Source organism: Motacilla alba, chromosome 4, assembly GCF_015832195.1.
Source record: "Motacilla alba alba isolate MOTALB_02 chromosome 4, Motacilla_alba_V1.0_pri, whole genome shotgun sequence".
Taxonomy (NCBI): domain Eukaryota; kingdom Metazoa; phylum Chordata; class Aves; order Passeriformes; family Motacillidae; genus Motacilla; species Motacilla alba.
Genome location: NC_052019.1, coordinates 23,305,280 through 23,331,511, shown reverse-complemented (window position 1 = coordinate 23,331,511; position 26,232 = coordinate 23,305,280). Strand labels below are relative to the sequence as shown.

The window sequence follows — 26,232 nt, the reverse complement described above, 5'->3', positions numbered from 1 at the left end:
TCAGGGCTTTTCTGCCTCCTTCTCTCCTTCACAATCTGGCACTCTGGGCTGAAATTCTCTGAGCAGTACTTCTTTTTTCTCCAGACCATAATGGTGGTACTTTGGGATGTTGCACAGTCCTGGGCCAGATCTCAGAGAAATCTGAGCTGAATCACAAGCATACTGTTCTGGCTAACTATCTTCCCTGAAGTTTGCTCAAGGACTTCTATACATTTCTTTTGTTTGCTTGTCTTTTTTGTGCCTTTCAGAAATCACTGAGTATCATGCAGAGAACTTGAGGTTGTATGATATTTATTGTAAAAATTCTGCTTGGAATTCCTTCATTTTCTAAAGCATAAGCCAGGGTTAGGCACACTCAGCACAGCTCTATTTCACTTCCAGATAATTTCAGAGCTGCAGTGTCTGAACTGCCATGGGCCTCACACTGTTGAAAAGAGCAGCATGTCTGCCTGGTGCTGCTGTGGAAGCTGGACAGCTCTGGCAGAAAGATGTTGGTACTAGTGCTTCTCAACAGGTATTAACCCTGCCAGAGAGCATTTGGAGATTTTTTTACTGACTTTACTGATTTGACTGTACTGCCTTTACTGACAAAGGCAGGCTGTGCATTTTCATGGCCTGTCCTGTGTGGAAGGGTGAGTTGAGAGCTGAGCTGACTGAGCAGATGAGAAAAGCCCTTGAAGCAGCATCTGTCAAGGAAGAGGAGGGTGGTGGAGAAGATGGTTACCACGAGTTTGGAATTCTCCTCTTTGATAAAACTAGATTCAGAGACAGTTCTACTCTCCATGACATGCAAGCTATCTTGGAGAGAAATCTGGTCATAATATCCACTTGGAAGCAAGACATAGAAAATCCCTACTTTTGAAAAATTACTCTTTAAATGAGCTTTAGTTATTTTTAATTCTCATGAAAAATTAATAAATCTGTGACCATGAGAGCATGTTGATTTTTTTCCAACCACTCAGACAAATGTTGTGACTTCACATTTTATTTAATCAGGGCATCTGCTGTGGTATATTTGCAGTGTTCAGCATTTGGCTGGCAGCATCTGTTTGTTTATCCCGGCCATGCTGTCTTCTATCACTGTCACTTTCTCTCTGGTACCACTCATTCAGCAACATATTGTCAGGCTTGGCATTGATGTTCTATGTCATTCTGGGAATTACAGGAGTAGATGAATCATCTGAATTTGCTCTTTCCTGGGAGAACAGCATGATTATCCCTTCTCACACTGTCCTGGAAGAGGGTGAAGCCCTTTTGTGAAGCAGTTTTTCTCTATTTTGGACTTTTATCTAGATTTTTAAAAGCTAGTACAGCCAATTGTCATCTGGTAGCTGAGCTCGATTTGATGTTTTCCTATTTTTCTGTCTTTGCATTTAATTAAATTTTTATACTTTAAAGCTGTTGAAAATCCAGTATTTGATATACCGTGTTGTTATTTAATGAGCTATAAGCCTAATGAATCAGAGTGCAGGTGATTCAAAATGAGAGCTCACATGCATAAATGCATGTAAATATTCAATGTAATTTACAAGCTGTAATTTCAAGGGGGTTCACCATTCTCTGTTCCCTGTCTAAGAAATCCCTGATCAATATCTCTTTGTTTTAAATATTGCTGTGCCTTTAGTTGCAAGGTTTTCCTGCCTAGCCTTCCTTTCTGGCTCTGAGATTTGCTTCTACCTCTCCTGGAGGCCTCCAGATCCCAGGCTGATAGCTCTGCTAATGGCACAGAGCCTGGCTTAGCTTCTCCTTTCATCCACAGCCACGGTGGATTCTCCTACTCAGCCAAACAACCATTTCCTTCCTTCTTTTTATTGTTCTCATCCAGACCTGCCTTTCCTCTGGTATAGGAAATTCCTATATCCAGCCTCCTCTTTAACAAGCCTTTTTTTTTTTTTTTTTTTTTTTTTTTCTCTGTGAGCCTGCTGTCTTTTGTCCCAGCTTGCCGTAGTCTTGTGTCTTTCAGCTCCGGTACATATCTCAGGTACTTCTCACTTCCTCTTGCTCATATATAGTAGGTGGATGGAAAACCCAACACTTAAAAACCATGAAAACCACTGGGAAAGAAAAGGAGAGAGAAGGCCCATGAGAGGAGGAGGAGGCTCACAAATAAGTGATAACAAGTTAAACAAGGTTAAACAGACGTAAACTGAGTTGACAAGTGAGCAGTAATACAAAAAAAGAGATGGAGGAGTGGTGAAAAGGAAGTGAAGGAATCTGAAATAAATTGGTATCAAGGTAAAGGGAAGAATAAATCCGAGCACAGAACCATTGAACTCATCAGAGTATCCTTTCATTCTGCATTCATAGCTACCAAGCATCACAAGGTCCAGATCCATATATGTTCTTTCCAGAGCCTCTCATAAAATGTATGCCAGAATACAAGAGGAAAATGTCCATATGCCCAGACCAGCATCTGAAAGGGTACTCTGAAGGAATGTGTGTCTCTTCCACCCTGCTCTCTGCTCCCAGAGCTGCATAGCTCTAACCTCTTGACAGGTCAAGCCTGGAAAAGGATGTGGCAGGACAATGGGTCTTTCACCAGCTGTTATCAAAGATCTTTTTAGCCCATTAAAACAAAAGTGCATTGGTGGGGAGCGGATGCTCATAGGTTTGTGTACCTGCCAATATGACATCCTGTTTCTTTAATGCAAAGACAACAAACAGCCTTCACTTCTCTGCTGAGCTGAAAGTGGCACAGAAGCTCAAAACAGTATTTCTCCTCCAGTAGTCTTTCAATTTTGACTGCTTTTCAGCTACTTTATTAAAATCTACTTCGTTCAAAACTGGAAGTGGAAGTGGGGGTGCTCTTCCAAACACAGTCTGGTCCATAGCAGGACTCTCCACTTCCAGGATGTATCTGCAATACCCTTCCAGCTGTTTTTGCACTCTGTTCATTTGAATGCAGCATCTTCCCCTGCTGCTATACACCCAGTATACATATTACCTACTCCCTTTTACCATCCAGAGTAAATTGGCAAGGCCATGGAGCTACTAAATTTTTTCTCAGTGAGGAATGTGCTTAGAGGTGTTTTAGTACCCTCAGAGAGATGTTCCTCAACACATCTTTCATAGTGCCACCACCAAGGAAAGGGGTCTTTTAAGTCAGCTAACCTGCTCAGAGAGCGCATGCCAGCTTCAGGTTCCTTAAGTGCAGCTGAGTCTGACCAGGCTCAGTCAGACAAGGAAAGACAAGGAGCCAGAGCAGGTGGTTTAGGGGTCTACAAACCTCTGTGGCAAGCTGTGGCTTCAAATGAGTGCTACAGAGTTGTGGTATTTGGGGGAAGGGAGGGGGTGTCCTGTATGAGACAGCGTGTAAAGAATGCAGTCAGAAACTTTTCCAAACTGGTGAAAAACAGGATAAAAACCAAAAACTGTATGTGGAAAAAAAGGTGATTTGAAAACCAAGTCCTAGCCTTCAATGGAAATTCTTGGGGTTTTATATTCATTTCGTTGGTATATAATAAATTTTGTGTAGCAGTGGCATAAACATATAGTTCACCAAACCACATTATTTTTATCAAATGTGCAAAAAGAATATCAAACCCCCCTCTCACTGATGTTAGAACATCTATTTGCTAGGTAGCTGCTTGTGAAAGTTTGAGAAATGTGGAAAAATCCACATCACATTCAGTCTTTAATTTTGGCAGTGAATTGCCTTGTCCAGAAAGAACTGGTGAATAATATCTTCCCTCTCCTTTTCTTAGTAAATATTCCTGTGGAGAAGATCAAAAGGGAAAACCTGTACCTGAAATTAACACTGGTCTTTATCCAAATTTGTTTGGAGTTAAGCTGGTTCACAGAAATTTGGAATATTCATTTACTCAGGATAAAGAAATAGGCAAACAAAAGTGGAAAATGGAAAGGAGAAAGAGAAGTAGGATCAGAAAACAAAAATAGCAAAAAAAAAGACACGCCTCCATGCAGTAGGACAACAATATATCTTATTTACCAATAGTCTTATTTAGTTCCATGACACAAGAATATTAGGGGTGGGTTTTTTCTCCTTTAATAGAACATTTAAAGGACAGAATTTAGCAGAGGCTCATGGTCAGCTAGGAGCAAGAAAAAGCAGTGCAGTGTAGGGTATAGGTGAGTTTTTTCTCTGTAAGTAGGTTCCCTTGCTCAGTGATCTCCTCTGTCATGACAATTCTTGCAGAACAAGACACTCATCAAAGCCTGTGGAGGTGCTTTTGTACCACAGGTACCATTTCTGGGACAGATGGCATTTGTTGTGCCATCAGAGACATGGATGGTCACATATTCATAAGAGTCAGGGCGTCAAAATCAGCCATCTCTCTAAACTCTATTATGTTTCCTTTCTTATGTTTTATTTGTTTTGTTCTACACATCATTTCAAAGGATGAAGTATAATTTGTAACCCTGCCTAAATTACTACTGTGAGCTATGAGATAATTTCACCATGTAAACACACATACCAGCTAAAAATTCCTTTAAAGTAATTTTCATAACTTTCTTTTATTATTACTTCTGTAATTATGTCTTTCTGTCTGGCCAGGAAAAGGGCCTGAAGTCTTTCCCAAGTTTGGACACCCCAGTGCTCTTCTATAGGCCTTCACAAGAAGCCCAAAGGTCATGAAAATCTCAAATGATCACTCAAGGGAACAGAAAATACTTTCTGATAATCAACATTGCTGAAATGGTTGCTGATACCTGTTGACTCTTATTCTCAGGCACTTTTTGGCTCCTAGTGGGAGTGTCTATCACAGGAGCTCCTGATCTAGCCAGAAGAAAGGACAGACAATCCACAGATTGCAGAACTGTCATAGTTGTGGCAGATCCAATATACATTTTTTCATTAATCATTGCATTTTGAAAGGGCCATACTTACTGAGCATTTTTTCTTCTTGAAATACAGTACTCATTGTATGTATCCTCACTGGTCCATTCACTTCAGGGTTGGACTTGATGCTCCTTGTGGGTCCCTTTCAACTCAGAATATTCTGTGGTCTGTGACTGTGTTGATGAACCACATCCAGAAAACTGGTCAGGGATTTTGATAAGAAGTTAAAAGGGGTTGGATGCCCAAATCTCAGAAATGAATGGGGTCAAGCCCCTAAGTACCCTCCAACTACAGAATTCCAGTCCTAGGACACTGGTGACCCCATGTTTGCATAGCATGCTAGTAGGTGAGCAGAAGGTCAAAATGAGGGTGTATCCCTAAGTGACTGGAGTGTTGCAGATAAGGAAACATTTTGGAAGTCATGGCTGAAAGTTCAGGTCAGACAGCACAGGGAACACTTGAGTGATTAATCATTTGGCAGACTTCAGAATCAAGGTTTTCTAAGGGACGAGGGGCCTTCAGTTAACTTCAGACAGCATGTAAGGTGATGTTTTTCTGAGAATTAGTGCTTGAATCAGGTTTCTGTGCTGAATTAGAATATGCCAAATTTGTGTCTGTGAACTACTTCCAGACTTTTCAATCAAACTTCAGTGTATATGTTTCTCTTTATAAGCCCCTCTGCAACCACAGTGTAGCAAAGATTGTTGTGCAGGAAGAGATAATCAGCCTCTGGAGCACCTTGTGAGGCTGGTCAGCATTTACATGCCTCAGTGAAACTGGGAAATCACGAGCCTGTCAGGAATAAAGACTCAAACCTTGTTGACCATCAAGACCTGTGGGATCTTCATCCCTGTGTGTAAGGGAAGTCATGCAAGTGGTTCCACAGAGTGGAAGATTTTCCAGCCGTACACAGGGACTGGGCTATGAGCTGTGGGAGCTCTTGTAACATGAAGCTATTTCTACTTTGAGGTGGCTGGTGTCAACACAGCACTCAAGTTTTCATGATCTAAACCTAGAGGAGGAAGACACATCTGCAAGGAAAATGGACTCTCATGTGTGGATTGTATGACATCTTAGAGGAACAATGGTTCTTCAAGGCATGTATTATGTCAATCTGTGGTATGTCCCAGCACCATCAGGTGGCTATAGTCTTCCCTTCTACTTTCTACAGCAGTTAATTTCTCCAGCTTCTGAAATGCTGTGCAAAATTTTGAGTACAGAGAACTGAAATTGGCGTAATAGAAGAAGGCAGCTGGAGGCCATCATAGTGTGCATAATCACATGCTGGAGGTGCTGTGGAGAAGAGGAAGAGCTGTACATATGCTCCATTAAACCTGCCACTTCTTAGGGCTGCTTCGTTGCAAAGACTGTGATGGCTCTTATTTTGTGAGGACTTGGAAGTGCTGGGGCCTCCAGGAGCAAGGACTACACTGCGAAGAAACTCCATCCCTGGGGCAGGTAAGGAGCTGTGAGGGAGGCAGATAATCTGCTTTTCTGTAGGTAAAGTTGGACCTCTGGAGTTTTTTACTAATTCTGCTGCACTCCCCTTGTGAACTTGGCAAGAGCACATAGACTTTCAGAACACATTTGTATTTTTCAATGCTTGGGACTGTGAGACCCACAGAAGAGAGAGAGGTGAGGTTCCTGAACCCCATCCCAGAGAGGAGGCTGGGCAGTGGGAAGATTACATCCTAACTTCCAGGATCAGTTTCTTATCTCCCTCTAAAACCTCTGGTCTTCCATGCCTGAATTGAAATGAATTAATTGAATCATTATGCATTTAAAACTTGTGATAATACAAAAAGCCATCCCCTGATTCATCTCTTCTTACAGAAACACTGTGCAGAAGCACAGCAGTATGGAAGGAGATGTTTACACCAACAGATATCCTCAGTTTATAACACAGTGAATGAATATGAAACCTAGGACTGACTTTCCAAACCTGTTTCAGTGATTGTAACCCAATTAACACATCCTTTACAGAAAACATGCACAAAAATAAGGAAATGAATGCTTAAACACATAATAAATCTCTTGCTCTCCACCAGATAAATCCACTGTGCTTATCAGGTATCAACCATGGCATGTTTCTTCACATTTGTATACATCTGGCTCAGTTACTGTATACATTCTACTATCCATTTATTTAATTTTAACAAATACTACTGTAAATTTCCAAAAGACAAAGATATTATTTTTTTTCATAGATATTTACAAGTTATTAGTCTGGGTGATAAAAGCAGGAGAACTGTCAGAAAGAAAGTTATATAATGACAATTCACTCTAAAATTACATTTGCATCTAAAGTTGCATCTGAGATTGAAAAGGCAATTTGATATTGCTTTTATAATATATATGTATGTGTATGTATATATATTGAGGTTATTGAGAAAGGAACATAAATTTTTGGGGACCATGATTGATAGAGTTATGCAGAAATATTTATTTTATTAGAGTTTAAAAGTGATTGGTGTGAATGTGTCACTACTTGTTATTTTGCTTTCAGTGCTGCGGCGGTTGTTGGGGCTACAGTAGCTCTAAAGTTGTAACACTTAAAAAGGCCATTTTGCTGTAATGTGAGCTCCACATCCTGAGGAAAAGCCAGGCTGCTGGGCTGTCCCTGTGGATTTCATAAAGTGTTTTGACTCTGAATCGAGGTAATTTGTTGATACTCCTGTAAATTTGATGAACAAATTTTTCTATAGAGGTTGTTTTCATTCAATGTTATTTTTAGAAATGTTCTGTGGTTACAAACAGAGTTTATTGAGTTGGTGTATTTGACCTGGTTTTATTGACAATGATGTTTGCTAAACTACCAATGAGCACTAAGGATGCTGACAGTGCCATTTATTCAGGGCAGTGTTGGGACAGAAGCTGTTATGTGCAAAGAGAAAGATAATGGAGGGAATCATATATAACTTGTCATGTGTGAGCAGCTGTTTTTAGTTAGTTCCCACTCCTAATGATAATAATTTCCACATAAATTCCTTCAAATGTCTTACAATGCATTTGAATTTATGTGTTTGCTCTGGAAAAATTCAGAAGTTATGTTTCAACCAGGACCATCTGATTTGCTATGGATGTTTAAAGTTTATGTGGCTGCAAAAGCAATTGAAGAAATTCACTGAAGAAAAATCTGTCAAACACCACTGTATAGTCTCCTTTTACATTCTACCCCAAGTTCATGTTACTGACCATTCACAGATCCCGAATGAGGATGCTTTTTGATCAGATCCTGTAAAATGCTGCAGTGCTCTTGAGAGTAGAAATCACACCCGTGACCTGAGGTGCATCTCAGTGTTACTGATGGTTTTGAGGGATTTTTTTTCACCCGCAGTGTGCTTTTTGAGATGGCATAATGCTGACAGCGTCAGAAAAAAATTTGGGCAGGGAAACAAAGCATTCGGTAAGTTCCAGCGCCATCTATAGAAAGAACACAGCATCAGCCGCAAACTGAGGTCTGGCTTCCTTCAACAACCTTATTTTGTACCTTCAGCAACCAGGGCACTGCTTTAACCATCAGCTGGGACTAAACATTAAATCCAACAGGTAACTCTGAGCACTGCTCTCAGTCTTTAGGCACTACTAAAATCCTCAGAAAACTTGTTCAGCTTTTCTGTCTAATTCGGCTTTCCTGCCCTTAGGCCATATTTTTCTACAGTGTTGTCACTGTTTTGCATTTATTTTTTTCTAGAGGGTCTCCATCTCCTGGTAACACAGAATTGCTTGGTGATCTGAGTTAAGGGTCAGGGCACTCTTAAACTCAGCCTTCTTCTTGCCAAGTGAGTAGGCTAGTAAAGTACTTAGGTGAGGCTTTGCACAGAACAGAATTGACTAAAGTCTTGTAATTCTCAGAGTGCACATCTGTTATCACCTAGTGGGAAAGGCTCTGATGGGAGATCAGGGGTCTGCCTCCAGCTTCCTGGTTTTTTTTCATCTGATGCTTCTGATGCTTCTGTGTTTTAGGAGCTGTATACCACCAGCAGACTATTACCTCGTACAACAAATTGTACAGATCCCTAAAATACATTTTGCATAAAGAAACTGGATATACATTAAGGCAAGGAGAGATGTCAAGATTTTGCCTTCATGGTAAGAAGTGAGAAACGGGTGTGAAAGAGTCTGAGTCAAATCCCCATTCCAGTGACTATTCATTGCTTTCAAATGGGGGACCACTGCAGGAAGAGAGAACCATTCATCATAATGGGCCAGATAGCAGTTAAATTTAGTTAAACATAGAGTGATTCAGTGTATGTTTTGGCAGCAAAGCAGAAGACACCTAGCCAGAGAAGTGACATTACACAGGACAGCCTGTCATGTCTCTTTCTTCCATTCAAAAGGACATCTAACAGTAGGAGATTATTCACTGTAAGAGTATTAAGCAGGGATAAATATCTCCTTCTCGTCATCACAATGTGTTTATGTCCTTTTGGGGAAAAATTCTCTCTAGACTCAGTATTCCCATCAACTGGTTTACGCAACACCCTGCTCTGTAGGTTTACAGCTCTGTGCTCCTCAGCCATAAGCCCTTTGTTCTTCCCATTGGTTTTGTAGAGGATCATGCTGCCTAACTGAAGGCTGAGATTTCCTTGAGTGACAAAATGTGTGGGAGCAGGGCTTTGCTTGTGCAGTTTGCTCAAGAACAGTGGTGGCAGAGCAGGGTGTTGAATGTAAGACTCTGGTCACTTGGTCTGACCACCCAGCCCCCCTCCTCTTTCTAACACTTGTCCTTTATTTGTCCTGTATTTGTACTGTGGCTGGTCAGTGAGCATCCCCATTGCTTTGGACTATAATGGTTTTCTTGCCTCTTATGGGTCTGTAGTTTTGTGTTAGGTGAGTAAAAGAAGACTCAGGATGTAAGCAGTACAATGTGCCATCCCTGAGTGCTTTGCCACCAACTCCAGCTGGCTTAGGAGCTTGGTTTATGACCCTGAAGGAACTGGATGAACTCTCCTTAAGCTAAATGAAAGGAATGTTTAACTCCAGTTACTTTTTACTGTCTTCTTGCCTGAACTTGCTTCATTCAAATCCTGATTCTGAAGGACATAAAACTGGAAAAAAAAGCTTCCCTGAGTAAGTTAATTTCTTGTGCCTATTTACATCAATGCGGTTCCATTTTTAACACTGGCAAAACCCTGCTTGCAAAACAACGCTGAGAAAATGAAAACAAAAAAAACACAAACCAAAATTTAACAGACATTTTCAAAAGAAAGAGTTTTAAGTCTTTCACTACTGAAAACTACTCTTTACCTTTATTTGGTATTCATGGAAAAGGCTGTGTTATCTTTTCAAAAGCTGTGGATGTAAGTTTAGGGCAGGGAGAATCAAAATTTGTCTTCCAGCAGGACTAATGCTTATGATCTTAGACCTAGGGAGGTAAAAAATCTCTGTTAAACCAAAATGTGTCTGGCTGAGATGAGAGTCTATTTGCTGCCATTCCAGGAACACGGACCTGTAGTTCTTTCAACACTGTTGTTTTTCCTTTGCTTATCATCTCAGTGAATACTTTCTTTTTCTAAATGTCCACCAGGCTGTAGAAAGGAGTTGATACTCAACAAGAATAAGGGCATGACAATATCATTGAGATGAGAGTTCCATGGAATCTCTTGAGCAGAGATATTTTTTGCACAACTGAGAGAAACTGTCACTCTTTGAGATACAGTGAGAATAGAGAGGACATTTTGGGACAGAGACCTTTCTGGGAAACATCCCCATACCAATGTGTGCCAGTTAAACTCATGTTTTGTGGCAGCTTCGAAGAAATGCAGACCTGGACTGCTTCTGTCCATCTGTTATGTCTCACCCTTAAGGCTTCCCAGACTAGCACACTTAGAGATGTACTAAAACAAACACATCTGAGCCACAAGATGTAGGTGAAACTCATTACCAATTCAAGTTCAAAATCTGTATGTTGTAATACAGTACATTTCTACATGAAAAGACCACTCCAGACCCTAAACGTTTTCTCGGATTAGCTACAGTATTAAATTAACTATGAAATGAGAGGCCTGGCCTTCTGTATGTGGGCTGCAGTTTTGTGCCTGAATACCATGAACATGCACTGGCTGTAGTTTGGGAAGCCTTTTTCTAGTATTCCATTCCAGTATCTTCTGTGTCCTTTCTTTATTTAATGCAAAAAAGTCAACCACAATTCTCTACAAGAAATGACATGAGTTTCAGACCATTTTTCTACACTATAGGTGATTTTTTTTTCACAGTTTACAAAGTATATGCATATTAGTATCTGCAGATGTTTCTTCCAGCTAGTTATTTTATATATGCTGGACAGGACTTTAAGGGCACCACCACATATCCTTTTGTTTCATTATAGATTTCACTGTCACTGCTTTATTTGCAAACAGAATGCACAAGGATTTATTTTGCCCCAGATAAGAATAAATATAAATAAATAAACAGGTGTTGAAAAGCCTTTCTAGTGCTTGCATCTGTGATTCCCTCCTGAAACAAAAGTCATTCTGAAAGCTTTACTGAAAGCTTGCTTTGGAAGTGAGTATTTTTGCAGACTGCTGACTACAGTACTACATTTGCTAAAGAGATGCAGTCACACAATGGTTTGCTCCTGTATTATCTAGGTCATGGGCCAGAATTCTCCTGGGTGCTAACACTTTCCATTAAGCTGAATTTGTTTGGTGCACAGTGCAGCTATTTTCCTTTTTAAAGCTGGTCCTCAATGGGAATGCTGAGTGGCCTGCCTAGTTTAACTGGTTTTGGTTCCATGTAGAGTCAAGGGGTGAAGTCCTTTCCCCGGGGGGCTGGCCATTTACTCTGCCATGGCCAAGCACTAACCAGGCATTGCAGTTCCCTAATTTATGCTCCCCACCCCACACATTCACCACTGTTGATTTTGACAGTGTTTGTAGGGTGACCCCTGAAGGGTTTGCAACCATCCACAAAGAAAAGTAGCTCAACAGAAAAGAGCTAAAGCCGGTCTCTTTGCACAAATTTTAGGCAGCATGAGCCTAATTTAAATCCTAGAAATGCAAACCATAGAATTTAAAACCTAGTGTATTCCAGAAGTCAGTGTATGATAAACTTCCCCTCAATTCAATGCAGTAATTGTTCTTATTTTTGTTCCTAATCCTCTTCCTCTTACATGTGAATATGCTTGTAAGCAGTAGCTCTATCTCAAGCATTTTAAAGCATTACCATACAGGAGGTATTAGCTGCATTTAGGTTTTATGATTTCTTATTTAGCTTTAAAGTTTTGAAAAAAATTCTCTGTATTATTATGACCCATTATATTTTTATGAAATATACTATGATGATCATGTTGGATGATGCATGTTTTACACAATGTGCATTAAATCTCTTACGTTCACAAGAGAAAATAATGAATCTGTGTCCAGACAGTGGTTTGTTTAGGATAGCACAAGAAAATCTAAACTGTGTGACTGGTTCTGGCCCTCATTGCAGCTAGATCTGCTCTTTGATCTGGAGAGAGCCTTTTCTTCACCTGTTGGTCCATTTTGTAGGTGAGGTTATTGCACAGATATAATAAGTATACCTTGGCCTGATTGCTGAAATACTGAAAGGACAAATACTGAGATATTGCCATAGACATGAAAAATTCTGTGGGACTGGATAAAGCATATCCAACTTGTTATTGTTTTATTTCTTAAGAAGCTTTATAGAGCTTATTTCTTAAGAAGCTTTCCAGTAGCATTCTTAAAAAAAAAAAAAAAAAAAAAAAAGAGAGAGAAGGAAGTTGCTCTGTTGGTGGTCACTGCTGGTGAAAAGTCAAAAAATCTCCTGTCTGAGAATGAAAGCAGAGACAGCCCACACAAGTCTGCATTCTTCTAATACACACAAATATTATCTATTATATTACAGTGTGCAAATAAGCTAAAAATGCATACATTATTTATACAAACTCATGTTACTGCCGTGGTGAAAAGCATTTGGGAAAGAAGTTGAACTTGTGAATGCTTACACTTCAGACTATAGTGACATTGTTGAGATTCCCATTTTCTGCCTTGGTATAATTTATAAACTTTGGATTTAGTCCAGGTAAGTCTTCTTACAGCTTAACTGTAATTTCCTGTGCTAAATGGAGTCAGATGAGTGAGGGTATGAAATCTTGGAAAAGTATAATCATTCCAAGGAAAGTTGTCCCACTTGATGTGGTAGAATTGATATAATTTTGTAAGAAGGACCAGCAGTTTGTTAATTCCCTGTCCAGTCCAGAGTGAAAAATACCAAGTGAGGGGCTTCTGCTTGAAAGCAAATGGACTTTTGCCCTCCTCATGCGATGAGTTCAGGCTCTGAGTCTAAACAGATGTGGAAATATCATCAAGTGTCCGACTGAGGAAATCACTTCAGCCTATACATAAATTCAACCATGTGCTAGAGCCTAACTGAAGGCTTGATTTCAGTTGAGATCATGGACTAGCCATGAGCTGAGGCGCTCTGTAAAATCAGACCCCAAGTGCTAAACAGTACTTAAAAATAAATTTGCCTGTTGCTGCCTAGGAGCTGAACTTAGCAAAGGTATTTTAGAAGGGAACTTTTCCATGCCCCATTAAATCTAATGAACCAAATGACATTTCCTGACATGCATGCATCAAATGAGTAAGGAACAAAACCAATGTTGCTGTGGAGCTAATGTTTCAAATTTTTGAGCAGCAGTACTTATTTTCTTTTAATTGCACTCACAAGGACTGAAGCGCAGTTGTGGATTTTGCTTTCAAAAATACCAGCTAAGTGATAGGCTAAAAAAAACCCCACAAATAGTTTGAGACTGGCAGGAGAAATATCTCAAGCTTCAAAAAATCAAAGAGATTTAAGCTAATTTCTTCCTACTGTTTTTTTAGTCTATCAATGAGTGTGTGGTTCTCAGGGTGCAACATAGCAAGCACATTCCCTGCAGGAAAGACAGGCAGCAGTCCCAGGCTCTCCTGGGACCATTCCCTACTACAAGCCTCGCGAGTGACACTCACAAACTACACACATTCACACTGCAGCTAAGCAAAGGATTAAAGTCACCTGACTGACATGGATCTCGGCAGCAGCTGTGGCAGACAGACCGTAAAAATGAAACAATGTTTGTAAAACACATTGTACAAGATCCCTGGCTGCTTAACCAGCAGTTTCTCATTGCCCTGAAACACTGTATTTTCACAAAGAGCAACAGTTTTCCTAAACCCTCATAGCCCAATCAAGGGCCATGAACATGCATTGGACTGACTCAAACTAAACGGGTTTTTGCCATCTTTGGTAAAAGATTTGAATGATGTTTTACAGGGAAGTTTGTTGACACTGCTGCTGGTACTGATCATTACTAAAATGCAGCAGAGATTTACTTTATGACTTCTCAGATGGTGATGAAAGTTGAAAACCAAGTCCCGAACTGTGTTTTTAGGGAAGATCACATTCATAACAGCACTGGGCTGCATCAAGAATGTGTAACAGCTGGTTTCTGAAGTTGGGAAAAATTATACACTCAGCCCCTTTTCTTACATTGTTCAGTAAGAATTGATCCTGAGAAATGTGTTGTTTATTGTCATGGCTTTACCTTTAGAGCCGTTGTTCAGTGAAAGGAGAAAGAATGGCTGGTGAAGTCAGACAAAGTATCAAGCTAGCCAAATAATTACATTCTTCTCTGAACCATCTTGTTCCTTCATCAGTACTTCTTCTAACCATCAGGAATATGGCCACAGCCTCGCCACCTGACTCTTCAGTATGTCAGAAAGCCTGAATACTGAAACCGCTCTTCATATAATCATCTGCAATTTAGATTTATTTATGCACCATTCTCAACTCCCTGGTGCTGCTAAACATTTTTTGTGGAATGGGAAGGGGGAAAAGCAGGAGAAAGTAGTATTTCCTGCATGTTGAGTTGCAATATAAGTCTACTGGAAAAATATCTTCAGGCATTATAAAGGGACTCACAGGACTGTGTATCGATACAGACCTCTTTTGCAAACAGACATGATTTCACCTGATTGTTCTCCAAGTCAATCAAGCTGAGGTTAGTCTAACACTAAGCTATATCTAATAAGTCCAGCTAAGAGGGAGGGTGTATTAACTCAGGCCTAAAGCCAAAGTAGAGTAAATATAAGAACTGTCTCTGCAGAAAACCAAAAAAAAGCAGGGAATCTATGTCTCCATTCCTTACTTACAAAGTGGGGATAGTTAAGCTGTACTTCTCCCATTCTTGACACACTAACAGTAGAAGCTCTTCTGTTAAGATGTCAATATGCATACATATGAAGACTTGAAAAGAAAATGCAACTCAGTCTGGCCACAGTACTGTAAGTAATAGTACCTCTTAATATGGTATTGAGTGTTCCTAAGCAAAGGAATTGACTGTCATGGTTTTTATGGTACCCTGCTGGAAATGCTAAACTAGCTGAAATACCTTTGCCTCGTCTGGTTCCTCCAACATCATGCAGATCTCACTTTTTGTATCTTGTTGCAGGCCTTGCAATGTCATCTAACCGTGTCTGAAGCTCATCTAACCAAAAAGTACAGAAGTTTCCAATCAATTCTACATAGCTCATTATTTGTCCACTGAGCTTATCTAGCACTACATTTTTGATGCACAATTATTTAAGGGAATGTGAAACTCCACTGAACAGTCTTATGGTACTGCTGGAAAGATGACAATTGAAAAATATTCAGGAATTCTCTCATTTTTCCATTTCTCCCATCACTCACCGCTCTTTTTCCACCTAGGGTACCCTTAGGAATGTTGCACGCATCCTCAGGGACGACTCCTCATACTTCAGTTTCTGAATCATTGACTGTGGAAGTGCTACCTCAGGTCCTTCTTTGGCCTCTGCCTTCCCCAGCTCTCTGTGAAGTGACAACCCTCCCATCAGGAACAAAACCTGCACCTCCCCCTGGATGCATTGGCTGCTGTTCCTGCAGCCATTCCTGTCCTTCCTCCCTGGACAAAGAAGAAAACCAGCAGTCAGCAGCATCAGCCTCCAGCTCTTCCTCCAGGGAAAAACTTCCCCAGACAAAGCACTTGCCATTTCAATGGGGATTAATTGGGCAAGCTTTGGTCCCTGTCCCTGCACTTCTTTTCATCCCATTCACTTTTATTGTTTTCATTTGGTTTCAGAATGTTTCCTTCTTTTTTTTTCTTTTTTTTTTTTTTGGGGGGGGGGGGAGTGTGGGTTTGTTTTTTAGCCTTTGATTTCTTCAATTTCTTCTTCTCTCTGTGTGTTTACCTTTCTTCCCTGATTTCAGGATTTGTATTGGAGTCATTTTGGCAAGGCTTGGACCTTTTCACTGCCTCTCATTTCACTTCAGTCCATCTGGTTGTAGTCACTCCATTTCCAAATGTTCTGGGTTTTTTCAATTGTGGTTTTTTGGATTATGTCTCCTTTCCAGAGCATTTGTTAGACTTTGTTCTCTGATTTCAAGATTTCATTCCCTTTCCTGAAAGGGAAGGGAATGAAATCTTCACTGATCACTGCTCTAATTTTTCATACTGTAATAGGGAACCTCAGTCAGCTTAACAGAAGCTGGTTGTTAATTTCTGGTCCCTTACACACTTGCAAGGATGGAAATGCTCCCATTTCCCTGACAACTTGTTCCAGTATATTACTTTCCCATTAAGAAACATTCTTCTTGTTTCCAAATGTCCTGAATTGAACCTTCCAAGCTGCAATTTGGGGTTACTGCCCTTTGATAGGCCGTCTCCTACTACCAGGACAAAATACGGCTTTGTCATCTTTGTCATCTTTGCAATTGCCCTTGCTGTAGTCATAAGCTACAATTAGACCTTGCCTTAGTCTCTTCCATGCCAGACTATACATGCTGAGCTCCACCAGTCTCTCATCATAGGCCACATGCTCCCTGCCTCTGTAGCCTGCTGCTGGACCCTCTCCAGATTCCTCCATATCCTTTTTGGACTGGGTGGGGAGACCCAGAACTTAACTACTATTCCAGGTGCAACCTCACCAGTGCCAAGGAGTAATGGGTGATAACTTCTCTCTTCTTGTTCCTCCCAATATAACTCCCAACACAGTGTGTGATTTGCCTTACAGGAAGAGCACTCAGCATGTGGGCTCATATTCAACTTGGCACCTGCCATAACCCCCAGGTTGTAGAAAGGCTGAAACTCAGCCCATCATCTCCCAGCCATAGGGTGGCTCCAACCAGGTGCCAAGCTCTGCCCCTCGCCATGTTGAACTCTATGAGGTTCCTTCTGACCCATCCTCTCATCCCTTGAGGTCCCTTGGCTTCAAAGCATTTGGAATGTCAACCAGTCCCTGTAAGTTACTATCATCCTGTACAATATGTAAAAAAATTACAAAATATGAGTGATATTTTATGTCCTTCGGTCACAAAGGGACTTTAATGTTGTAACTCTGCTTCTGGCTGCATTCTTTTCAATTTGTGTTTGTTCTCATTTAGTCCACAGCTTCACTGAGCTGAAGTCCTGCCATCAGCCTCTTCTTGGCTGCTGGCAGCACTAGGAGAGGGATCCTGTGACTACAAGGCTTATTGCCAGTCTTGTTGCTCCCAATCCCCACCACAGGCCCTGCTGTCTTTGCATTAATGGCAAAAAGAATATGAGTGTGTCTAGTTCCTTTTTCAGCTAACTGCTTCTCCATCTTAAATATTTGAGATTGATAAACTGGTCTGTGTGTCAAAAGCTGAATGCTGTTCGAGCCAGTCCCACACCTTCCTTACTTCCCCCAAAAAGAATTCTATTTAGGAAGGAAATAGTAGTGTATATAGTGCACAGCAGCATATATTGGACAAAAGTTGTGCATTAGTTGCAAGTAAACTGGAGATCTAAGCCAAAGCTATTCATACATGCAAGAGGCTTTGCATGTTGCATTATGCCCAACTTTTGATTAAGATAAGGATTGGCTATTTGGCTCTGAAATGAGAAGTGTGCTTAAGCATGTGAATGATCCCAATAGGACTACCTGTGGACTTAAAAATTAAGATAGCGTCTGGATCTGTCATTGGTCCTAAATCAGACTTGTTGCTCTAAGTTTCCCAATGCTGCCATCTACAGAGTAAGTTGACTACAGCTTTCAGGCAGGCAATTAAATGGTTATGAAAATTATAGATTGCATACAGTCAACCCTGGTAGAGCTCTAAATCAGCTCTAAATGTGCATGTCTAAACAGATAAGCCTAAAATCCTACCTTCAATATTTCTCAAATATTTCCAAGGATAGTTCTATATATATTAACTGTTGAATGTCCACTTCTGGAAGCCAGCACAAAAATGGCAGGAACCTGTTAATTCAAATTTATTTGCTCAATAGACTCCTCTGTCTGGAAGAGAAGCAGTCATTGGTTTCTTCAGAGTAGCATAAAAAACAGCAGACTTTGCAAACTCCTGCCCTTCTAAACAATTTTCACAGAGAAAATTCAGGGGTAAATTCAGGAAGAACATGAAGGGCTTTAGATGAGATGTAGAGAGGGTGAAAAGAGTTAATTTATTTAAGAGGGACACACAGGAAATCAAGGAAAACTAACAGTTCTGAATGAAGCTATAAGAATAAAGAATAGAAAAGGAGGGATAAGAAATGATCCTCACTTCAGATAGATGTGCCCAAGAAAATACACTAAATTATAAGTTGTATTAAGAGCATCTTCTCATGAGAAGTGTTTTGATAAACAGCACTCTAAAAAACAACTCTTGTCCCAAACACTTCTGCCAAAGTGTGAAATAACAGGCAAAGATTAAAATTAAGAAACTGGCAAGTAGGTAAAATAAGCTAGAAAATATTAATAAGAAAAAGCATTTCTTTTGAGATTATACATGCCTGATATGGCTTTAAAATATCTTCCTGGTTTTCTGTTTATGGCTTATTCAATAGAATTTTAAACACACACTTCTGTACATTGTGACTTTTTTTCTGAATGCAGCAACACATTTGGAACAGCTGCGCTGCAATATTGCAATATCTTCCATCAACACATTTGGAACAGCTGCGCTGCAATATTGCAATATCTTCCATCTAGTCAGCTTACAGATCACCACCCATGGTTTGAGATCTCTATCCAAGCTCCCAAGATCTTTGCCATCCCAAACAACTCATCTTCCTGTTTCTGAAACCCAAGGTGGTTTAAAGTAAAGCCCAGCTATTTCCTAAGCCCTTGTCATCATTTCTGCAGGGTACAACAGCCGTGCCAGTGAATGTTATACATAAGTGGATAACATTAATTCTTTAGTTTTTCTCTTTATTTCCATCCTTTGAAACTATACCTGGGACCAAAATGTGAGAAAATAAGAAAACTCTGGCACAAACAATCTTTTCCCTGTTTTTCTTCATGAGGCCTAAATTATTAAAATGTTGCCTTTTAGTAGATTTTTAACTCAGAAGCTTGAGCAGAATGGTAAAAAAAGTTTATGAAACAACTTCAGTATTTTATGAAATAACTTCAGTAGCTCCATTTGTACTGCTAATTAAAACAAAAAGTAAAACACAAAATATTGGACTGCTGCAATCACTAAAAAATATACAGTAGTATCTCAAAGGCATTTTCAGGTTTCTTCAGCATTGGCTCTACACAGGCACAGCCACAGCATGTACCTCAGTAACTGCCCTAAGGGCAAGGAGAGGGTCCTGTGCAGCACTAAAGCTCCCTGCCCCAGGTAAGGCAGACAGCTCACCTGACACTTCTCATGCTCCTTCTCCTGTAGGTGGTTTTTTTCACCTTCCACTCTGCCCTGCTCACAGCCCTTGCCTTTCCTCTGCTCATGCTGGGCTGCTGAGCAGCCTGAGCCACAGGCACGGGTCCCAGCCTGCGCTGGAGCAGGGCTGCAGCAGAGATGCCCCAGGTGGCCTCTCCCCCCACCCTACAATAACTTCCACTAGGAGGCAGAAGATGATGCTGTTGTAGAGGACAAGACAAATAACAGACCTTTTCCTAGCCATAGATTTCACCTCCCTGCTAACAGAAACTGAAGGCACTGATATTTAGAATTGGAACATCCTGAGGTTTAGCAAATGCTTAGACTTCAAATTAAAATGTGTTGCAACCCTTTGCCAGCTTCAGCTATCAGGTAATTACATGAGCAGCAACAAGGCCCAATACAAAACAACTTCAGCCCACACAGAGCTTTAATAAAAGCTTGATTTAGCCTTCTAAAAAGCCCTGTGACCATCTACAAGTGTGTTACCCAGCACTATATGAAATGGTTGCCAGGGACAGACTAGGACTGCATTAGAATAAAGACCCAAGTTTAAAGGTATTTTATCCCTGGCCACAGCTACCTGAAGTATCAGCAGGGAGCTGCAAGATCAGCAAACAGCAACTAGACTCAGGTAAAAATAGTTTCCACAGGTCATGGTTCATGCCAAAGAACATGTATTATAGATTTAATCTCTTTCACTTGAATCCAAAATTTTGTCCTGCTATTAGAAATTCATGTAGTGTGGGTTTCTCCTTTTTAGGAGATTTTGGATGGGGACAGATAAGTACAGCCTCTTTAAAGGTCTTCATAACAGAATCACAAGTTCGTAAGCACACATGGCCTAACCTGGGATTGTGTTCTGCCTCAGCCAGCAGGTTCAGTTTAGCTACAGGTAGGGAAAACACCTGTTCTAATACTGTCTCCTATAAGGAAACATAACATAAACCAACTCAGTGGGTATGCTGGGGCTTGTAGCACTAATACACACCACATTAAGGTGACATTTGAATGGAGATTTATCACACCTTACCCCTCCAAACTAAATGTATTCAGGGTGGCAGAATGCAGCTTATGGGTTTCAGACTGCACATTACCAAAAGCCTTACTGGCAGGGTAGTGCAGCATGCAGCACTGCAACATGTTACACAGACCGGGTGTCTCTCCATCCTTGAAAGCCTCCCAGACACTAGAAAAAGCGATCGCCCTGCTACCCTGAGGTTAACTTAACTTTTTGCTCAGGGGAGAGCTTTGAGGGTCTTTTGAAAGGAAGACTTAGAGAGGATACCGCACAACTCCTTTCAGAGAAAATTAGTCATCACTTCAGTCCATTTAGTCTTCCAGCAGAACATTTTATTCTCAGTAAGGACAAGGAAATATCAACCAACAACTCAATTAACATAACACAGATCAAACAAGCCTTGTTAAGCATTTTCTACTTAACATGTGAAAAAAGAGTCTAAAGATATCTGATGTGTCCAAACCGTTCACATTAAAACTTGAGCTCATCCTTTAGCATAAGCTCAGCTGATGTTGCTTCTGTGTATAGCAAAAGGTGGAAATAATTTAAGTTACCAGAACAGCTGTGTTTAACAAGTACTGAAGCACTGGAGTTTAAACTGCATTTACTGGTGTGCTATTAAACTGCTTTCCTTGCATCTCTTCAGAGTCTTAGGCAGACTTGCAGAAAGCCACAGCAGAAAAACGAACTTCTCCTTTTTCACGTTCTGTAAATTGTCTGCAGATCTTAGCAGAATCCTTGGGGATGAAAAGATACAGCTGCTTAGACTAACCAAATACACTTCCTGTAGAGAACAAGCCTTTGCAGGTCCTCTCTGAGTCCCACCAACTAAGTTACATAATCTTACAGCACAGGCTAGTAAGTACACCAAACAGGTGCATAGCTCTTCGGGACCATACCTTCAGTAGTCATAAACTTAGCAGATTTAAGCACCAACTTGCACAGCAAGTAGGTACAGCCACCATATACCACATGCAGCCTTCTCACCTCTTTATAAGGCATTTTATAAGCCTTGTTTTCAGGGAAACAAGCAGCAAGGGAGAAGACCTACCTTCAACAGCAAGTCATCCGAGCTCGTGCCATGGTTTACAGGAAATGGCATACGGCCATCTGTGAAAGAAATACTTCTGAATTAGCAGAACTGAGCATAGTAGTTCTATTACAAGCACACATATGATGATACTGGGGAAGTCAAAACAAATTGTCAATAGTCTGAGTGAGATGGAAACAGTGCTCTCAGCTACACCAGTGACAATATGCTTTAGGCCTTCAGTGTAACCCATCATCAGTTAAAATCTTCAGATGAAGATACAAATTGTGTTATGGCTTTGAGAGCCTCAGCAAAGAGTTTAATTAGCACAAAGTATCTTGCTTGAGCCCCCAACACGGCTGTGCAGTGTGACATAAGCCCAGTCCAACACACTTCATAGGACCTTACCCAATTCATACAGGTGTCCATCCACGTTGACAAAAAGGATGAAATGGAAGTTCACACTGTTGTCCTCAACCTTAGGAGACACCATCAGATATATTTGTTAGATTGAAGCTAGTACTGCAAACCCAATTTGTGACTACAGAACAGAGGAAACTTCAAGAAAGCAAAGGACTGAAAACTTAAGTTCAGGGGAAGAGGTCTGTGGCAAGACATCTACAAGGTCAAGCACCAGAAACCCTAATGTAAAATGACATTTTACAACTGGGCCTTGATCCAAATTTTCAATCCATGTTTGAGGAAGAAATCCTGAACAAGCATTCGCCCATGAGTCACTAATTTCTCCTTCCTCATGAACTGTAACAGCTATCTGACAGACAAAAAATAAGTATTGCTCTGCCACCTTCATTAAATACTTTCCCAAGATTTTACACGTTCACATCTTACCCGACATTGTCCTTCTTGTGCAACAGAGTTGTGGACTTCTTGTATAGCCTTAAGAGAAAGCAGGTACAGGTTACTACATCTTTAAGTGCTGATAACTGTCAGCAGTTTGTGTAGTTCATATACCTTATTATTTGCCAAATGCTTAGCTCTTTCTTCAGGAGACAAATCAGCTGTTTCATCAAGAAACTTCTTCAGGGCAGACCCCTCCTCTGCACAAGATGATCAAACATTTTGTTCAGTATAGGTAAAACATCAGTCATAGTTTAGATGCAGCCCACAGAAATCAATGGTTTTTGCATTATCTACAAGCCCTTGCATTCAGCCTGTAACTATCTCCAACACAAGCACATTATGACTACCACTCAAAGTAAGCTATTAACACAGAAAATATTAGAAACAATCTACACAAACAACCATAATTGTTTCAGGGAAGAGTGATTCAGTGTACTCTGGATGCTTGTTTTGAAAAATCATTTGAAAATGGGATTTAGCTTTTCTGATTTCCCCACTGCACATTTGGCAGAAATTGTCAATCCTGTTTTGAAGAAATTCAAGAAAGGTACCAGCTGTAAGGACACATAACTAACAGAATATAGGTAGATGAAATTGTCTCACTGCCTTCAAATGAAGGCAACACTTGCTAACATTGGTTTGCCAGAATATAAATTAGTGCAGTACTAAGATACACTGAGGTCTAGCACATAAGAGATATGCTGCATCATTGCTTCACTCATCAAGAGTGTTATTCCAGTGAATCCTTTTTAAGAACAAAGCAAAACTATGCTTAAATGCTCACTATGACTTCCACATGTTTTCCTTTGTGTAAAAAGGAATCCCACACCACGGAATGGGTCCGAGTTCTCTTAGAATAATGGTTGTTGTATTTTGCAGATCTCGTCTCTGAACAAAAGAATCTTTACAGTAAAGAAACCATCAAAACTATTACCTTGGTAGGAAAAATGCCCTTACAAACCCTTATCTATACAACTTCTCCAGCAAAAAGAAAACATATTTTAGACTGATTTGCAGGCTACTCTGAGCACATCAATTTACATTAGACATAAGCAGCATAACTCCTTCTCATCTATTGACATCAATCTTAACATCAATAACTACTTCTGAACACAGTACTTCCTAATTACAGATAGACTTTGGTCAGTCCTTCTAAGTGCCTTTTCCTCTTGCATTGCTTACTAGGACAATACCTCTGCAGCTAGCAGACAGGAGTCAAAGCACATTCCCGTCTGTGTTTCAGGCAGTCCACATGCCCCCCTCCAAGAGCTGGAAGACCCACTTACCAACTGAAACAGTACAGGATGCCTTAACTCGGCTTGCCTGAAAGCAAGCTGTCTCCCAATAGCCCATACCCATTCAATCTACTGTCAAAAAATAGAAATTCGAGCACTTCAGAACTTTTAAACTCACCAAGTTTCAATTTGTCTTTGTTATTAGCAACTGCATGTATCAGACCAATTGTCCCACAGGAGTTACTGACGGTCTGCTTCAGGAAATACACTTTAGAACTGATCTCCTGGTCCTTTATTTTCTCAGTCTGTTGCTTCCTGAAGTTTTCATGCTGTAAACACACAACTGTTTTAGGCATTTCATCACAGTCCTATCCTTGTATTGTGCACTGGATATGTAAGTTGTTGTACAGGAGAATCAGTATTAGGACTGGACAAGGATTTATTCAGAAAGTCATATTTGTGGCACCAGTAAAGCACCATATGCCTAAACTGGATTCAGGCCAACACTTAATGGACTGACTACCTGCATGATTCAGTCATATCCAAAGGCACTGTTCTTAGCTTCTCCATCTGTGCCATACACTGGAAATAGCTGGGGGTGGGAAATAATATAATGGATAGGCTCTGTTATATCCTCTCTTAGTTGCTTCAGTCCATTGAACAAGGCTACTCAGCATGTCTCAACAATAGGCCTTTTAGAATTGCCTTCATGAGCCCCTCCCCGTCAGAACAATGTATAAACAACTGCAAAATCCATTGCTATTGGAAAGTTACAATCCTTCTTTTTAAGAACCTGTTAATTGAATTTGACTTCATCTCATTCACTTCCTTAGCATCACGCCAATTGAATATATTAAACTAATGCAGGCCTCTCCGGAGCCAATGATTCAGCATGGTAATGGAATTGCTATCCCTCACACTCAAGATCACTCATGGTTTTTTTCCCTCAGTCTGATATACAAAGCAAAATCTCACAGGAACACTGGGATGGAATGAGAGCCCTTGTTTGGTTGCTCAGCTGAGGCTATTTGGAGGCTGGGACCAAGCAGAACACCGTGCCAGCGCCAAGCCCCATCCACGCCCAACCATCTGATGCTTGGGGGGATGGCAGCTGCATTCCAGACAGCGGCCAGTGCTCCACAGCCAGGAAGGGACACCCACCTGCTCAGTGAGCGGGAACAGCAGGAGCAGCGCGCAGGCCGGGGTCGGCACGGCGCGCAGCGCCTCATCCTCGAAGCCCAGCACGTCCACGAAGCGCCAGCCGGGACCCACCCCGAGGCGGGACAGCACCTGCACGGGGTACAGAGAGCGGGTGGCCCGGCCGCGCCACGCCCGTCCCCGCGGGGCGCGGCCGCCCCAGCCCCGCCGCGCCCGGTGACACAGCACAACGCGCGGCCCCCGCGCCGCCTGCCGGCCGCACCGCGCCGCCCCAGCGCGCACGGCCCCGGCGCCGCTCCGCAGGTGCGGCCGCGCCCCGCGCAGCGGAGCCGCTCCGCGCCCCGGCGGGGCGGGATGCCGAGGGACGGAGGGAGGCGCCGCTCCGCGCCCCGGCGGGGCGGGATGCCGAGGGACGGAGGGAGGCGCCGCTCCGCGCCCCGGCGGGGCGGGATGCCGAGGGACGGAGGGAGGCGCCGCTCCGCGCCCCGGCGGGGCGGGATGCCAAGGGACGGAGGGAGGGGCCGCTCCGCAGGTGCGGCCGCGCCCCGCGCAGCAGTACCGCCACCGCGGCTGGCGCTCCCCGGTAGGGCGGGCTGCCGAGGGATGGAGGGGGAAGGGCCGGCGCCCTCCCGCCCGCGGCGGTCCTCCGGCGGCGGCAACTCACTTTGTTCAGCATCTGGAAGACAATGCGGGGTGGGGGGAAAGCGTGAGTGCGGGTGAGAGACGGCGTCCCACCACCCGCCCCGCAGCCCCAGCCCTGTCCCCGCCGCCCCTCGCGCACCTCGGGGTTGATCTCCATCGGCTGCCAGGCCATGGCTGCAGGGCGGCGGGAGCCGGGAAGACGGCAGGCTGTGCCCCACGCACGACGATGTCCCCCGCGGCAGTTCCGCTGCCGAGCCGCTGGCGACGCTGGGGCGCGGAGCCGCCCACCCGGCTCTTATATAGGGGCGGGCTGGCGCACTCGGCGCGGCGGCGGGGGGAGAGGGAGGAGCAGGGCTCGGCCGGGGCGGGGGGGGCGCGGGGCCGGGGAGCCCGGCCGGGGCTGCGGGGCCGGGTCACGGCGCCTCCGCGGGAGCGGGGTGCGGCCGCGGGGACCCCGGCCCCCTGACGTTGGCGTGGAGAAAGTGCTGGAAGCGGGCCGGCAGCGTGGGCAAGCGGCTGGCATCACCCAGGGCAACAGGTTTCTCCTCCACCATCAGCGCGGCCCCTGGGCTCCGCGCATCCCGAAAGGCCGTGTCTACATTTATGCGCCTAGCCGCTCCTAAGCATCAGACCCTGCTCCGTGTATGTTGCGTAAAGTGTACAATGGTTTTGATATTCAACAAAATCATTAAACACTTATTTTTAAATTTCCAGTATAATTAATCTGACACGAAAGCCTCCTGTGTGCTGATTGTATCTCTGCGTTTGGACCAACCCCTGAACCAGTCCAGTGAAGCTGGTTAAAAAATAGCGGGCTTTTTATCTTTTATTCATGACCTGACAGTTTCTGTGC

The 26,232-nt window shown here is 42.4% G+C and overlaps 1 protein-coding gene across 1 annotated transcript; it reads right to left on the bottom strand.

Annotated features, from left to right (window-relative positions):
• Positions 1 to 20,763: 20,763 nt before the first annotated feature.
• UCHL1 (ubiquitin C-terminal hydrolase L1) lies at positions 20,764 to 25,850 on the bottom strand. The gene is made up of 9 exons (XM_038136399.1): positions 25,519 to 25,850; positions 25,402 to 25,413; positions 24,741 to 24,869; positions 23,758 to 23,908; positions 22,456 to 22,541; positions 22,333 to 22,380; positions 21,892 to 21,961; positions 21,505 to 21,563; positions 20,764 to 21,190 (listed from the first exon to the last, which is right to left on the bottom strand). Exons 1-9 carry the CDS (start codon positions 25,549 to 25,551, stop codon positions 21,104 to 21,106), a joined length of 675 nt encoding a protein of 224 aa, XP_037992327.1. The 5' UTR covers positions 25,552 to 25,850; the 3' UTR covers positions 20,764 to 21,103.
• Between the last annotated feature and the right edge of the window lie 382 nt (positions 25,851 to 26,232).

Excerpts from the sequence above, each read along its gene's own strand:
- UCHL1 (XM_038136399.1), bottom strand. The coding sequence starts at position 25,551 with ATGGCCTGGCAGCCGATGGAGATCAACCCCGAG. Across the intron at positions 22,542-23,757 it reads CAAAGACAAATTGAAACTTG|AGGAGGGGTCTGCCCTGAAG; the intron begins GTGAGTTTAAAA and ends CATCTTGTGCAG. Across the intron at positions 21,962-22,332 it reads CACAAGAAGGACAATGTCGG|GTTGAGGACAACAGTGTGAA; the intron begins GTAAGATGTGAA and ends GTGTCTCCTAAG.